Source organism: Rhizophagus irregularis, chromosome 5, assembly GCF_026210795.1.
Source record: "Rhizophagus irregularis chromosome 5, complete sequence".
Classification (NCBI taxonomy): domain Eukaryota; kingdom Fungi; phylum Glomeromycota; class Glomeromycetes; order Glomerales; family Glomeraceae; genus Rhizophagus; species Rhizophagus irregularis.
The window spans coordinates 2,713,217-2,726,040 of record NC_089433.1 but is presented as its reverse complement, the minus strand read 5'-3'; the positions used below and the strand labels follow the sequence as shown (position 1 = coordinate 2,726,040).

General features: G+C 25.3%; 3 protein-coding genes across 3 annotated transcripts; all 3 read right to left on the bottom strand.

The window, feature by feature from the left end:
• Window positions 1–49: 49 nt before the first annotated feature.
• Window positions 50–3,447, bottom strand: OCT59_025131 (uncharacterized protein; the record flags this gene model as incomplete). Its single annotated transcript, XM_025329851.2, has 19 exons — window positions 50–354; window positions 419–654; window positions 720–847; window positions 919–969; window positions 1,039–1,101; window positions 1,177–1,242; window positions 1,317–1,417; window positions 1,489–1,535; window positions 1,596–1,805; window positions 1,880–1,961; window positions 2,111–2,249; window positions 2,321–2,328; window positions 2,407–2,497; window positions 2,576–2,619; window positions 2,711–2,760; window positions 2,840–2,916; window positions 3,007–3,050; window positions 3,136–3,174; window positions 3,293–3,447. The coding sequence occupies 19 exons, from the start codon at window positions 3,445–3,447 to the stop codon at window positions 174–176; spliced, it is 1,812 nt and encodes a 603-aa protein (XP_025179250.1). The 3' UTR covers window positions 50–173.
• A 416-nt stretch (window positions 3,448–3,863) lies between these two features.
• On the bottom strand, window positions 3,864–5,453 carry OCT59_025130 (uncharacterized protein; the record flags this gene model as incomplete). Its single annotated transcript, XM_025317005.2, has 1 exon — window positions 3,864–5,453. The coding sequence occupies one exon, from the start codon at window positions 5,451–5,453 to the stop codon at window positions 3,864–3,866; it is 1,590 nt and encodes a 529-aa protein (XP_025179251.1).
• Window positions 5,454–7,672: 2,219 nt separating this feature from the next.
• Window positions 7,673–9,214, bottom strand: OCT59_025129 (uncharacterized protein). Its single transcript, XM_066136304.1, has one exon. It carries the CDS (start codon window positions 8,962–8,964, stop codon window positions 8,539–8,541), a length of 426 nt encoding a protein of 141 aa, XP_065991885.1. The 5' UTR covers window positions 8,965–9,214; the 3' UTR covers window positions 7,673–8,538.
• Between the last annotated feature and the right edge of the window lie 3,610 nt (window positions 9,215–12,824).

Here is a 12,824-nt window from a genome sequence, read left to right as displayed (position 1 = left end):
TAATTAACATTATTATTTAGCTAAATTTAATTTTTACAATTTAATTTTATTATTAAAAATGATGCACCTAATTGAACAACCTCGTAATTACTAAAAAAAAAAAACTCTTGCACCTCCTTTCTTTCCTCCCAAAAAAATATTTACAGAAACTAATATATATATAGTTTTATAAATTAAATTAAAATTTCAATATTCATCTCGTCATCGTCATAATCATCATCATCATCAGTTAATTCATCACTACACATTGCAAACGACCTATATAACTGGTATATATTATTATCCGTATCACTAGTATCCATATCTGATTCAAAAGAAACATCATTTCTATCAGTTGTCTCTTCATAATCTGAACTGTATATATGAAAATTGTTAATAATTTAAAAGAATTAAAAGAATTTTGTTTAAAACTTTTTACCTCGAATATGCATAATTTTCATAATCACCCATAGATGGTAACCCTTCACTATCATCATCAGTTTCTTCACCATCAGATTCTCCATCATCTTCGTCCTCTTTATCATCATCGTCGTCGTCGTTATCATCATCATCGTCACGCATAAAAAAATATGAAGATAATGAAAGTGTTGAATTATCAGAGTCATCAAATGAATCATTTCCCCAATAAAAATCTTCATGCTCTTCGGTCATAAGCTATAAAATAAATATAATTAAAAAAAAAATATTACAATTCATTTTATTAAATTCTTATAACAAACCATTAAATCAAAAAATTTCAATGTTGACAAATCTTCTTCCATATTTTCTTCATATTCATTTGCACGAAAACTAATCTCCCCACGTCTAAACCTCGACCTAGGCGGTTGCGGAATTTTAGATTCACAATCTATAAATAGAAGTACTTGAATGAATTTAAAATCCTTATACATAGTACTTTGTCAATTAAACCTTTCATACCTTTATTTGAAAATGGAAAAGCGGAATGAACCTTTATTATTTTTTCAACACCTAAAAAAATTCATGATATATTATAGATCAGACTGTAAGCTATTTTTATTTTAATTATTATAAACTTACCTGATGAAAATATCAAAGGAACATGAGGATGCCAAATTGCCGAATTGACGATTGAACGATGACCTATTTAATGATTTATATAATTAGAGAATTATAATAATAATTAAAACATTTTTAAATGTTGAGTAACATACAAACCATTAAGCACATATTGTGGGGTTGAATTATTCAATGGATCAATTACCATATCGTCATCAATAAAATCTAAAAAAGGAAAGAAAATCTATTTGTCAACATAAATATTTAAATGTCACATCTATAAATATTCAAAAGCTCACATATTTCATCATCTAAATCATCTAGATTTTTTGTGAACGATCGCTCATTAATCATAGTTTCTATATCTGGAACTTTCCATATATAAACTCTAAAATCATCACTAAATATATAAAAAGGAAAATTAGTTAGATAAAAAATACATATATATATATATTTCTTTCCGTATCTTACCTTCCACAAAGGAAATAATCTCCATCCGGACCACCAAAATAACCTTGCTATAACAATATAAGTTAATTCTTATTAAGGGAAATATTTCTCATATTAAATAAATATACCTTAAAAGTACAGTCATTTTTGTATCCAATTTGTGTTTCGAAATCATAATCTGATGAAAAAGTACATAAAGGTTTCTCGTCAAAAACATTATATAATGTTGGACGATAATGGTTTATAATAGCACATAATAAAGTTCCGGATGGATTAAATGCTACTGAAGATATGTCAGGTTTAACATTTCTAGAATTACGCGTTAAAGTAGTAACATACTATATAATAAAAAAATATAAATGTTAATGAGAAAGAATTTTTTTAAAAAAATAAAGATTAAAGGCCATTTTACCTTTAATAAAAAGTCTTTTGAAGATGAGGAAGTAGTCAAAAGAGGTTCACCAGACTTAAAAGCCGTTCTAGTATCTCGTAGTCTAAAAATTTATTATATGAAAGACACAAAAATAAATTAGAGATGTTAGGCAAATCTCACGCCATTTATTACTATAGAAAATCTGTTATTAATTTAATCAATAAATAAAATTAAAATAAAAAAAAGATAACCTTATAACAGATAACTTACATTATATCACCACCATCATTACTAGTAACAAATTGTTTCTCAACGGTGGGACTGAATTGAGCATGCGTCATTTGTGCAAAACCTTTAATTTCTCCTTGACACTGAAAATTACAACGTATGTCCCATAACTTCACTGTACCTATAAACGTATAAAAAAAAATTGAGCGGACATTGGATAATCATCATTTAATTAACAAAATCTGTGCTCACCATCTTGACTACATTCAAATTGATATAAAAAACATATGTATATTAGTAAATGAAATAAATAAAATTATAGTTATTTCGTGCCTTACCTTGCGGACAAGAATAAATTATCATTAAATGGATCAAAGGCAATTGAATGCACAGCATCTTCATGTCCCAAAAATGTCTTCGAAACGCTTTCTTTTTTTTTAAAAAAAAAATAGTTACGATATAAAGCATATTACTTAATTGCTTAAAATTCGAGAAATTTTACCATACCATGTTCCAAATCATGATAAATTATTAACTTATCATTTCCACAACTTTTTTTTTTTAAAAAAAAAACAGAGGAGATTCAATAAGTAGAAAAAAAATTCATATTAATATTAAACAAAAGAAATGTATATAACTCACGATAAAACATGACGATTCGTAGAATCAAAAACTGTACCAAATATATTACCCTAAAGAATTTATTAATATTTAGATTTTAATATAATAAATGATAAAAATAGATTCATTTTTTTTTGTTATATTACATACGTGATGACCTTTGAAGCACTTCTTAGGTTTAGTATTTTCAATATCACCATGTACGTCCCAAATCAATACTCGTCTATCTGTAAGATCAATGAACAATTTTCTCTGTTTAAATTAATAAAAACGCGATTTTCACGAAGGAATCGTAGATGATTTTGAAGAATATTTACCGTCGCCACCAGACACTAATAATCGCGCGTCACCATTACTAAAACTATTATATAAATAAGATATATAAAAGTTAGAAAGTTAGAAATAATAAGTCAATACGAGAAATCATTCGACCGAATTAATCTCACTTTATCGCATTAACACATGAGAAATGACCCTTTAAATTCCTAAATTAAAAAAAAAATAGTCCATAATATTATCTTAATGGACTCGTAATTTATATCAAATATTAAATGAAAATACAATAATTACAAATAATTTAAAAAAAATTATGTTGTTTCTTACCGCGAAAATTCAAAATTTCCTCCAACTTTAATTGCAGCATAATACAAATCCTTCTTCATTTTAGGCTGTATCACGCTTAAATTAGTTTTCTCGAGTAAAGAAACAAACCCTTTTTTACTTGAAGGGCTTTTAGTAAGTGATATTACATCGCTCATTATTGCTAATGTTATGATAAATGAAATTAAAATATAACGAAGAAAGAGTATAAATATCAATTGAATTGTGACACGTTCATCGCCATAAATAATTTAGAAGATTATCGCCAAATATTATTTTATTACAGTAATTATTTATTTCTTCTTATAGGTAATGAACATATGAATATTTCATAATCAAAACTAACTAAATTAGAACAATATAGACGCCAGAAATGATATTTTGATTAAGCCCATTAAGGTTGAAGATACCTTTTTTGCTTGTTTTTTTTCAATTAGAAAATTAAAAAAAAAAATCTTTATAAAAACTAAAATCCTATTGATTAAATTGATTCGGAACAACAGAAATGCCACTAGGAGTTTGACTAGTTTCACCATTTTGTAATATGAATCAGATTCATTAAAAATGACATCTATCAAAAGGAATAGGTTGTTTTAAAAAATTGAAATCCTGTAAAAGGATTATTATTATTGTTATTGTTATGTCGAAATGTAAAATTATTAACCTCTTCGAATCCTTCTTCAAAACCATCACCAAAATATTTATCAATAATATCATAAGCTATATGATAAATTTCATCTTTTTTATGATATTGTAAATCATAAATCTTTTCTTTCCCACCAATTTCTTCAATATATAACGAATATTCATTATCTCTATTATTTGGAGTTTTAGCGAATTCACCAAATTTTAAAATTATTTGAATTACTTCCAATATTGTTAAAATAATTTCAGTGTCCTTGCAATCTAACATATCAATCATAGGTTGAATACATCCCAAATTTATTATTTGACGAAATGAATTTGGTTGACTATAACTATATTTTATAATATTACAAATAGCCCATATAGCTTCCTTTTTCGTTTTGAAATCCGAATTTCTTATTAAATTAATTAATAAAGGAATTATTCCGGCATCTACAATAGCTTGAATTTGATTTACAGCTCTTTTCGCAATCGTTGATACGATTAAACAAGCTTCTTTACGAATACTACATTTCGTACTAACGAGTAAATCTCTTAAAATTTTTAAAGCTTGACAATGTAAGATAGCTTGAGTTTGATCATGAGAACCAGCAGAAATGTTTTTGACACACTTTAAAGCGGGAAATTGTACATTAAAATTTTTGTGAATCATAAGTTCAACTAATCTAGGACATATTCCAGTATTAATGATTGAATGTTTTTGTTGATTACAATCTATTTCACGATCAGAAAGATAAGATAAAGCCCAACAAGTAGAATAAAGAACATCATCATCATCAGAATAAATCATTCTAGATAAAGCAAGAGATAACCAATACCATTCATCTTCAGATACTTTAACCCTACAAAGGTTACATATTGTCCTTGCCAAAGTAGGAATTAAAGAAGAATTTTCATCAATTTGATTTAAAATATTTAATAAAGATTCTAAAGCACCAGAACAAAAAACCATATCACAAAACATTTCATCACTAGAAATATTCCCTATAGCCCAAATAGCATGTTCCTTAATTTCATTAGAATTTTCATTTTGTAATAATTGAACAAAAATTGGTAAAGCACCAGAATCGATAACAACTTTGATATGTTCAATATTTCCTGCCAAAATATTTGTTAAAGCCCAAGAAGATTCAATTTTAAGTAATTGACTATTTGATTGTAAAAATTCCACAAATTTAGGTATAACACCAGTATCAATGATTTGTTGTATTGGTGGGACACGTTCTTCAGCCAATAATTTTCTAAATTTTCTCATGGAAATCAATTGTTTCTCAACATGATTTGAATAAATTCCTTGAGCAATTTCGGAAAGATTTTCAATTTTTAAATTTCTAACAATTAATTTTGGTTCATTTGAGAAAGATTTTTCTTTTAAAGGTGATAAATTTCGATGTTTTGATATTATTTCTTCACGTAATTGACGTCTAATTTCAACATTTCGTCTTTGACGATTTTGAAATAACTGATCAAAGTCAAATAATCGATTGGTTTTAAATGATTTTCTTCTTTGTACTTGCATTATTTTTAGAAGAAAGAGAAATTTTTTTTTAAGTTAAAATAAAATGATAATAATATTAATAATAACCAATAAAAATAATTAAAATAACAAAAATAAATAAAATAATGATGATAATAATACAAATCCGGATCACGTGAATGGATTGTATTCAGCAATAAAGTCTTGGCTTTATTATTTTGTACAACACAACAAGAAAAAAAGGATTTTTTAAAGAAGGTTAAAAAAGAGAAGGTAATCAAGGTATTCCAAAAATAAAAATCACGAACTTTTTTTTTTAATTAATAAAAATAAAAATAAACAAAAAAGATTGATCTACAAACTTTTTTTTGATTTATTAATTTAAACTATTTATATCAAACACAATCTACAACATTACGTATTACACTTAAAAATTTATTTACTGATACACTTGATTTTTTGTATTTATTCAATTGATTGGGTCGGAGAAACTGGTATTTATATACAAAAAAGTGAATACTGCGGTAAATGGACAAATTAGTTCCATTAATTCCGGCTAATAGGAATTTAATTTCCGAAATACGTAATAATATTTGGGTACAATAGTTATTAACAAAATTTTTTATTAATTAAAATTTATTAACAATTATTATTTGTTAAAGGAGAGAAAAAAGAATTTTTATTTTTTTTTTTTGAAATAAATTGTTTCACTTTTTAAAGGATTTAGAAGAAATTGTATGAAAGGTTCATATTATTGTTTCTAATATTTGCGAGCTCATTTATCGGCTTTTCTATTTCTAATTCTATTAAATCCATCCATACATTATACATATATATATATGTAAGTTGCTTCAATTCTCCTTGTACTACAATAGATAAAATAGATATTCTTTTGAAGATTACATTTATCCTAAAAAAGCGTCATTTTGAATAATAAAAAAGGGTTTCTTACATTATATCAAACCATTAAAAATTCGGCGTTTAAAAAGTTCGTTGTTTCAAAGAAAATTTCGATCAAAGTAATTTTTTTTTCCGTCAAATCTCGCTTTATTAATAAATTAATGGTTACATGCATCAAATGAATTTATCATATTCATGAATCATGCCATTAAATAAACTCTAAATTACCTTTCAGCTAAGATAATCAATCATTGTTTATCAATCTATATCTAATTATAGTGATGCATGAAGATATATTGGTACCATTCAACCTTATGAATTTGGGTAAATTGGGACCAGTTAGTAAGTAATACTTCCTTCTTTTATCAAGCGTAAAATAATGATTAATATTATCTCAATTGAGTCAATTCTTTAAATGTTTGTATTGGATACTGCGCCATAAGACGCGTTTCAACTTTCGACGCAGCATCTTTTTAAATTGTTCTATTAAAAGAAACCGATTGTACGAACTTATGATATGAATACAATTTATACATAAAAAGAATGATTACCAGTCACAAAAGTTTCAAATCCATCGTTTATACCTGGATAAGTGTTTGAGATTATTTTAAACAGTTAATAAGAATTATAATCAAACTTTAAAAATCTACTGTATTCTAAATTTGTTAATTTAAAAGAAATGGAAAATTTTTTGTAAAATGTTTCCATTTACACAACCGTTTACAAGGGGCTTTCTTTAAATGGGTTTATAATATATAACCATTCAAATTTAAGGGGTTATGCGAATAGAAAATCTCAACTGAACTTTCGTTGTTTATTATTGGTGATTAAAAGTTTAAAAAGTTTATTTTTCAATATCCGACATATCAAAGTGGTGTTATTTTTTTGCGTCCATCAAATTAGAATTACTTTCGTTGCTTTGGCCACTTGGCCACAGGATACTCTCATATTATATGTTTACTTGATAAGAGTATTAACCAACCGCTAAAAGACAAGGAGAAGAAAATAATGTGTACTGAGAATCTTTAAATGAATAATAATAATGTTTGAAAGAAGTAAATTTTAAATTAAAGTTTCGTTATTAACAAGATTTTTTCAGGTATTTTTTTTTGGTAGTACAAAGTAAATAATTTTTGGGCCAATGGATCCATTTTGATTAGTATATCTGCAAGTTCACTGCATTAATCATCGCACTTCAATTAACTTTAGAACTTATCTATATTATGCATTAGCGTGACGAATATATTCAATGAAGTTCGGCACTTTAAAATTTTTTTTTTACGAGAAACGTAACATCATGTAATAATAATAATATTCCTCTAATTTTTCTTAATGTTTTTTTATTTTTTTATTTTTTTTTTAATTAAATCATATATTATTTACATTTCTTACGTAACCAAAATTATTTGGTTTGTCTTCTACTTTAAAAAAAAAAAAAGAAAAGATTTTTTTAAAATACTTTTAAATTTTGTTATTTGTATTAGTTCCTGTATTTATAAAGAGCTATAGATACCATTAATAAAATAATCTTTTTTTTCTTCTTTTCAGATTTAAACAATAGCTACATATGAAGAAAGAAAAATAAAGAAACGATTTTTCTTAAATTTTAAATCAAAAAAAGAAAAAAAAAATACGAGAATGAAAAAGATACGAGAACGAAAGATACGAATTTAAGAACATAAAATGTGCCTATTGTATCTTTACATTCTTTCAAATTAAGGGTTTTTTTTTAAAGGGGGAGGATATATATGAAGGGATAAGATATATATGGAGATAGATATATGTGGAGATAGATATATATGGAGATAGATAATGGAAAAAAATAATTGAGATAATAAAGATATGCAAAGAAAAAAATAATTTACAAGGTTTTTTTTCCTCGTTCCACCTTCACTATAACACGGTACTAGCCCATTATTATTATAAAGAGGAAAAGAAAAAAAAAGGGGTTAAGGAAAGTTATAAATATGTGATACAAAGAAAATCCCGAAATGCGAATCGAAAGCGAAAAACTTTCCAAAATTTCTCTGAAATTTTTATTCCTCCCGCCTCAATCGCCAAAAGAATTCTTTTTACCCATTTTTTTGTTGATTTTTTTACTACAATGTTGGATGAATGATATATACTTACATACACTTAAATAAAAATAATAATAAAAAAAAAATAAAAAAAATCAAATAAATAAAAAAAACTGTCCATAGTCTTCCACCAAAATGAAAAATACATTTTAAAATTGCATAGAATAACGTTGATATTCCATTGTTGATGGAGATGAAACAAGGGAAGAAGTATAACATGATACCGGTCGAGTGTTTTCAATACTAGATTTCTCGGCACTAAGAACTTGTCGTCTATAACCTTCATATTCTTTTACCCAACTCTTTGCAGAAGTTACGTTAAGATCGGCTCCTGCACGACGTAAAGTATTATAGAAATTATCCAAGGTAGGATTTAATACATTACTATTATTACGAACATTTTTTCGTTGATGACGACGTCGAATCACTCGAAATGATGATGGTTGTTGTAAAGAGGATAATCCTTCATATCCTTCATATCCAACTACTGAATATGGTCGTTGTCCTGATGATAATTGTGTTTGATAATTTGATTGTGCGTATACTGAGTGAGGTCTTGAAAATTGATAAGTCATCGTTTTTTATTTTTGTTTTCGTTAAAGAGAAAAATAATATGTATATATATAATTTTTTTTTTTTATTATTATTTATAAAGCGTGAGAGATTTATTCGTCACGAGGATATATATATATATGTATATATTTATTTATATATTTATATAGATATTTTTTTTTCTTTCCTTTTGAAAAGAAAAAAAAAGGTTTTTTTTTATATATATAAAAATTTTTTTTTTTAGAGAGAAAAAAAAGTGTATGCGTGATTATTTTTGAAAAGAGATTGCTTACCCATTTATATAAATATCTAAATATGCAGGAACAAGTAAGAAAAGATAATCATCCGACAAATCGTATAGAGATCAAAAAGTCAAGATCCGAAACCTGAAGAGTGCACAAAAGTAACAATTTTTTAAAGTAACGAGACAAAAATGTACGCCATCTGTGAAATTTTTGGTTTCATTGTTGTAATTACCCTTAAAAATTATAGTTTATACAATACAAAAAAATAATGCATAATTACAAAGGTATTAGTCCTTATAAAAAATTCCAAGAATAAAATCCAATGAAAAAAGCCGTATCACTAACTATAAAACGAAAAGGACCGCATATACTCATGTGATTTCTTTATGAGTATAATTTCTTACATGTTTAACGATTGTAACGTTTGAAAATCCATTTACCATTGTCAACAATAAGTTCAAAAATGTTAAGTCTTTCTTCAAATGTTTCAGAATATTCTTTCATGAATATAATAGTACAATAATACCATTATAATAAATCTATCGTTCTTTAAATCTTTCTAAAATCTTATAAATAATAAACTATTCATTCTCTTTCTTTTTTTCCTTTTTTCTTAACGAAAAAAAAAAGGTTCTTGGTGAATGAAAAAAAGTTAACCCTCTCCTTGTCCATCGTTATCTCTTATATCTATCATCTATGAAGAAAAACCTTGTATTTGAAGTGCATACATAAAGTAAAACATTTGAGAAAAGTTTTACTTTATAGTTAAGACAATAACAACGGGTTTTCCGAGACATTTTTGCTCAAGTGTTTCTAGATTCCACCGCCTTTTTTTGATCATGCAAGATTCTTGTTTTTTAACAGGTTTTATTTCAAGTTATTATTTAATATGCGCCTGCTTTTTTCTAGGACCTTTGGCATAGAATTTTTTAGAAATGTTTATCGATTTCATTGGTGAAAGAAAAAAAAATATCTGCCATATTCATATGACTTTCCAAAAAAAAATTATGTGGCGTTATTTACTTGGCAAGAAATCCCGATTGACTAATTAATTTTTGGTCTAAATCCAAGAAATGGATTTCTAATTTTTTATTAGCCGATCAATCAATCAAAGATATTAGATGTTATTATGGACACTATATGGATAAGTAAAAATCCTTTGAATAATAAACATCTCCTTATTTCGTGAGAAATTTTTTAAAATTATCTTTGAAATTATTCTTCTCTTTAAACGAAGTAACACGAAAAATCAAGAACCTACCAAGATATGACGAAATTTTTTTGATACGATCATCATCGTTTACTATTTGTTATCTTGAACGGCGTCAACAAATAAATATCAACAATAAGTTTATGAATGAATCTTTTTGGAGTTTAATTCTGCCCAGTTACGCAGTGCAAAAAATCTTAAAAAGTTTCACATAGTATTACAAGAGTATCACAAAAAATCATTCATGTTCGAGAAAAAGAACGGTAAGGAAATGTTTATGGTGTATCACAGAAAGATTTTTTTTATCAAAACGGAGAATTCTCGGAAAAAAAAGAATATTGAAATATTTTTTTTTTTAGAAATTTCCTGATTTTTTTTTAAAGTTTTTACCTGTCAGTTGCAAGAAGACGACAGCTTGCAGAAAAAAGAAGATATAATTAGAAGAAATTAATTATTTTTTTGGTCATTCATTATATTTTGATTTCATTCAATTTGAAAAAAATGGAAGTTGATTTGAAATTAAAACTTTATTTGTGCATGATAATACGTCAAAAAGAAATTTTAATGAATTTCTAATAAGGGATTTTAAGTTTGGTAATGGCTGGATTCAGGGTACTTCTTATCTGGGCACATTTTTCTATTATTACCATGAACAATTATTTATTTTATTATTTAACTGAAAAAAGAAAATAAAAATGAAAAATGCTATTTGGAAAAAAAAATGAGCACGAATCAAAAATCAGGGTTTATCACTGGATCAACCTGTTTGTCCAACCCTTTGTTTTTGCATAGAAAGAGTTTCAGGCTTATCCGTGGGAACATTTAAACAAAGAATGGGCTAGATTTTTGGGATGCATGGAAATTCCAAAAGTTTCCAAAATTTTTTTTAGAAGGATTACCGAGATAACGAAAGAACGGAAAAATGTAGATTTTTTTCAAAATTGCGGCAACTCAAAAAGGGGTTAAGCCCCCAAAGAAAAAATCATTTGATATGATATATGATATGTATGATTGACAAGCAAAAAAATTTTATTGCGTATCAATTCGTATCATTTACAAATAATCAACATATTTTTTTTTTCTTAATAATTTCCTTAGAAAGGAAAAAAAAAAGGAGACTGAAACTTAATACACATAACATATAATTTTTTACCTGTTCGATTTTTTTAGAAAATCTATTTATTTTTAGATAGTTTTTCTGAGTTTTGAGTTAATTATGATTTTATTTTTAGGTTTTTTTTTGCGTAGAATGGTAAGGCTTAATTTTTGGTGGTTTTTGTATTTTTTTAATTTTTATTCTAATTCTTTTTCTTTCGTTTTTTTTCTTATAAAATTAATCGAGAAAGGATTTCATATGAAAGATAATTAGAATTTAATTTTGAAAATACAATAAAAAAAAAGGATTCCGCATTTTTTTATATCAAAAAAAAATGCAGAGATCAAATTATTTCTTTTTTTGTTATTTTTTCGAGAGAATTAAAAAAAAAATAAGATTATTGTCAAGATTTGAAAGATCAAATTTAATAATACTTGGCACCAATGAGTAATGACCTTTTTTATAGTTGTAAAAAAAACAATTTATAAATTCAATATGAAGAGTCTTTATTCAATAAGATGTGGATTATTTATATTTTTACCCTTTACTCAAATTGCTAAACCTTAAATTGGAAAAATATGCCATCAAAAAAAAAAATGAGAGAATAATGAAAAATGAAAGTATACTAAACCATTGAAAGTATAAATCAAAATAATGAATATAAATTAAAAATGAATATATCAGATATAAAGAAAAAGGATATTATTTAAAAAAAGGTTTTTTTTTATTTTTTTTTTAAAAAAACAATAATTAAACTGAGAATAATACTTAATTAATAGTAAATTAATAATATTAAAAATATATAATTATATAATATTAAATCATATATTTTTTAATTACAATATAAAAATTATATTAATATATTAATATTTATTATAATATAATATATTATATAATCATTATTTATAAATTAATTAGTATACTATGATATATATAATATTTTTTACTAATATAATTTATACATATTGTATTTTGTTTCAAATGTCAACTAACCAATAGAATATAATAATTTATATATTGATATATGATGATCTATATATATTTTAACATTACTATATATGGGGTTTGCAAGCTTATTATCACGTATTACAACAATTGGACTGATTTGAATAAGATTACAAATACTAAGTTAAACTTGCAAAAATATGAAGATGTTTAGATTAAATACTTTTCACCTCAATTATCTAAAAATCGTAACTGACTACCAAGAAGTGGCTGTAATCAAAAGCAGAACTAAGACACAGCTCACAAGATTAGACCAAATACTACAGATAACAAGATTAAGATGAGCAAACCTCTCAGAAAGAAACACGTATTCGCAACTCTTAGGAA